The sequence below is a fragment of the Pterocles gutturalis genome, unplaced genomic scaffold, assembly GCF_000699245.1.
Source record: "Pterocles gutturalis isolate BGI_N339 unplaced genomic scaffold, ASM69924v1 scaffold43714, whole genome shotgun sequence".
Lineage (NCBI taxonomy): Eukaryota > Metazoa > Chordata > Aves > Pterocliformes > Pteroclidae > Pterocles > Pterocles gutturalis.
In genome coordinates, this window is record NW_010132271.1 from 1 (window position 1) to 3,524 (window position 3,524).

The 3,524-nt window shown below is 44.5% G+C and overlaps 1 protein-coding gene across 1 annotated transcript; it reads right to left on the reverse strand.

The window, feature by feature from the left end:
• Positions 1 to 394: 394 nt before the first annotated feature.
• Positions 395 to 3,283, reverse strand: LOC104467174 (ATP-binding cassette sub-family G member 2-like; the record flags this gene model as incomplete). The annotated part of the gene is made up of 5 exons (XM_010080844.1): positions 395 to 546; positions 884 to 1,041; positions 1,286 to 1,438; positions 2,628 to 2,742; positions 3,224 to 3,283. Coding segments are annotated over 5 exons (638 nt in total), but the record flags the coding sequence as incomplete, so codon positions are not given.
• Positions 3,284 to 3,524: the final 241 nt, after the last annotated feature.

A 3,524-nucleotide genomic window follows, 5' to 3' on the forward strand; every position in this document is an offset into this window, starting at 1 on the left:
TGTTCAGTTTTTCAGTGCAAGCAAGGTGGCAGCTGGCACTGTGCCCTTCTCAACCCTAGCTTGGGCTTGGTCTAACTAAGATGATTAGAGGTCAGCCCTATCATCCATGCCCACATATGGGTGAAGAGTCAAAACACCAAGAGAAACAGAATCACAGGATGGTTTGGGTTGGAAGGGACCTTAGAGACCATCCAGTGCCACCCCCTGCCATGGGCAGGGACACCTCCCACCAGCCCAGGTTGCCCAAAGCCTCATCCAGCCTGGCCTTGAACCCCTCCAGGGATGCTTACAATACCCACTCTATCCATCCTGATCAAGCACTATTGGCATTTTTGCTCCAGTTAGTGCAACTCAAGATGTTGCTGCAGCTGTCCCCACTGTGAGTTGTGCTCACCGATAGACTGGAAGTACTCGATGGCGTGCGGAGCGGGCCCATGGTACAGCACCCTCCCTGCGGCCAGCAGCGTCAGGTTGTCAAACAGCCGGAAGATGGAGTAGCGAGGCTGGTGGATGGAGAAGATGATTGTTTTGCCTTGTTTTGCCATCCTGGATGGGAAGAACGACAGAGGTGTTAGCTTTGCAAATTGTTTCAGCGTTTAGAGAAGAGAATTTGTAAGTTCACTTGAGCCTTGGTTAAGTTTGATTCCTTTGGCATGAAAGAGAGGGAAGGGGGAAGGAAAAAAGAAAAGGAAAAGAAAATGTTTGTGTCATATTAATAGTGTTGGTGTGAGAAAAGGAAATTTTCTCTTGCTGGGAATGTTGTTGGAGGGGAAAGTCCTGGGAGGATTTCCCCATTTGCTCATTCTAACTCTAATTTAAGTCAAATACAACTGAAATGTCGCAGAGTTGAGCGGTGAAAAAAAAATGAATATGTTTCCATCACCGTTTCAGCAGCAGCAGGACAGCATTCGCAGTGCTGGCGTCGAGTCCTGTCGTTGGCTCATCCAAAAACAAGATGGCAGGATCCATGATGAGCTCCATCCCGATATTGGTCCTTTTTCGCTCTCCTCCGGACACCCCGCGAATGAACTGGGTGCCAACCTGCCGCAAAACAGGACACTTGTCTCGTTTGGCCTCGTAACAAATACTTGAGTGAACAGCATCCTACCCACCTGGCAGCATTTGGGAAGAGTTGACAGAAATTTTATTAATTATTGTATTGCTGAAATAGTCTATTTAATTTTTCTTTCTTTTTTTTTTAATCTGCCATGCTGATCCATTTGGTTAATTAAATAAATCACTGAATATTTGTTCATGATCTAAGCACCATATTTGCATGCCTCACCTTGGAATCCGCCACTTTGCTCAAACCCAGTTCCTTGATGATCTGATTCACTCGCTCATTTTTTTCCTGTTCCTTCACTGTTTTTGGCAAACGGAGCGCTGCTGAGAACTTCAGATTTTCTCTTACAGTCAGGGTTCCCATCACCACATCATCCTTCATTGCAAAAAAAGAAAAAAAGTAGATACTTGGTGGTCACTTAGAAATTTATATTTTTTTCCTCTGAGAACGGCATCTACCTGTGTTCTAAGTTGTGCTTGCACACAGAGGGACAGAAGCATCTGCCAGAACATGTGGAATTGTTCATCTTGAATTAATTTCAGTTGATTTCATACACATAATTATTTGCCTTTATTCACAAAGCAACAATGTTCCTTCCATTATAGGAACATCCTCCATCATGCATGATATCAAAATGCATAAAAGGCAATGTATTCAAAGCCATCCCTCCTGTGTTAAGTTATTCCATTTTCTGGAGGTGTTGAGTGAGATACTAAAGGGCTGAAGGGACCTAAGCAACCTCAGCTGACCCACGAGTAGTGGGGAGGGGAAAGAGATGGAAAGAGGGATGCACTTTTCCTTATTTTGTCCTTCACGTGTCTTTCTCCCCAGCCCACCCTGGCAGGACAAAGGTTTGCTCAGAGTAGAATCGTAGAATCATAGAATCAGAGAATCATTCAGGTTGGAAAAGACCTCAAGGATCATCAAGTCCAACCGTCAACCCAACCCCACCCAACCCACTAACCCATGTCCCCAAGCACCACATCTACACATTTCTGGAACCCCTCCAGGGATGGTGACTCCACCACTGCCCTGGGCAGCCTGTTCCAATGCCTCATCACTCTTGCAGTGAAGAAATTTTTTCTAATCTCCAGCCTAAACCTTCCCTGGTGCAACTTGAGGCCATTTCCTCTTGTCCCATCACTTGTTACTTTAGAGCAGAACCCAGCACCCCCCTCACTACCCCCTCCTTTCAGGCAGCTGTAGAGAGTGATGAGGTCTCCTCTCAGCCTTCTCTTCTCCAGACTAAACAGTAGTGATATCGTCCCTGGGCAAGCGGAGGTACAAACTGGATATTACCAGAAAGCATCATACTTGGAAAGCACTCTGTAGGTATTGGAAGTCTACAGCAAAATGGAGAACAAGGAGGGAAACGTTTCGCTCTACGGAAACTGTGGAGCATTAAGGACAGAGACTCAAATCAAAAGCAGTGTCTTTCCAACCAGGGTGGACATGGGTAGAGTTACTGCCACACCAGCCTTGATTCTTGGGTCACTGCTGCAGAGTTTTACAAAGGCAGCCTGAAGGGGACAATAAAATCCCCAGAGTGATAAAAATTCCATACCTGTACTACGTATCCAGAGGTGCATTTAAAGTTGGCAGGCTGAGGGGCTCCGTTGATCAAAATGTCACCGGAAAGCCCGTGGGGATCCTTCCTTGCAGCCAAAATGTCGAGTAGACTAGGAGGAAAGTTGGTTATTTTGTCAGATGAGCACGCAGGAGGTGAGCTGTCTGAACAACAAACCCAGTTCATGGAACGAACAGCTGCACATGAGCATCCCATGTTAAACATTCGCTATTTAGAAAACCCCCAGCAAATTTCAAGGGCCGAGTTTCTTTTGTCCTGGTTTCCTAAGGACATGAGCTCTGCACAATTTCGCAGTGCGGTGGTGTCCATTCGTTCAAGAACATGAGCTTAACCTAGAATGATACGTAAAGATAGCGTATCAGTAAAGCGGGGACTAAAGCTGAATTCCATTTCTGCCATGTAAGCTGATTGTCTTTTTTGAATTCGGGTATTTTCCAGAAACCAATGAGATTTGCGCAGACCTAAATGGAAACAAAATCTTTCCCTGAAAATACTTGTCCGTTATCGCTAAGGACGTGCAGGTTCGTTTTCTCCTTGGTGTAATTTCTGTGTAGAGCAAAGAGGGCACTTACGAAGATTTACCACTGCCGGTGGGTCCCAAAATTGCATTCAGTCCTGGTCTCATGATGCCACTGTAAGACAAGACAGAGTGACAGGTTTTACAAAACAGATAGGATGGGTTTTTTTCTCTCTTACTGTTTCATCTGGTACGCTAGTGTAAATTATCTGTAGAACTACCTTTTGCATCCCATTAATGTTGGAATTAATGAAGCTGCCTAATCACGAACAGTATTTATGATCATTCAAACTTCACCTTAATTTTTATTTATTTTTTAAAATATTTATTTATTTATTTTAAATTTTTTAATTTTT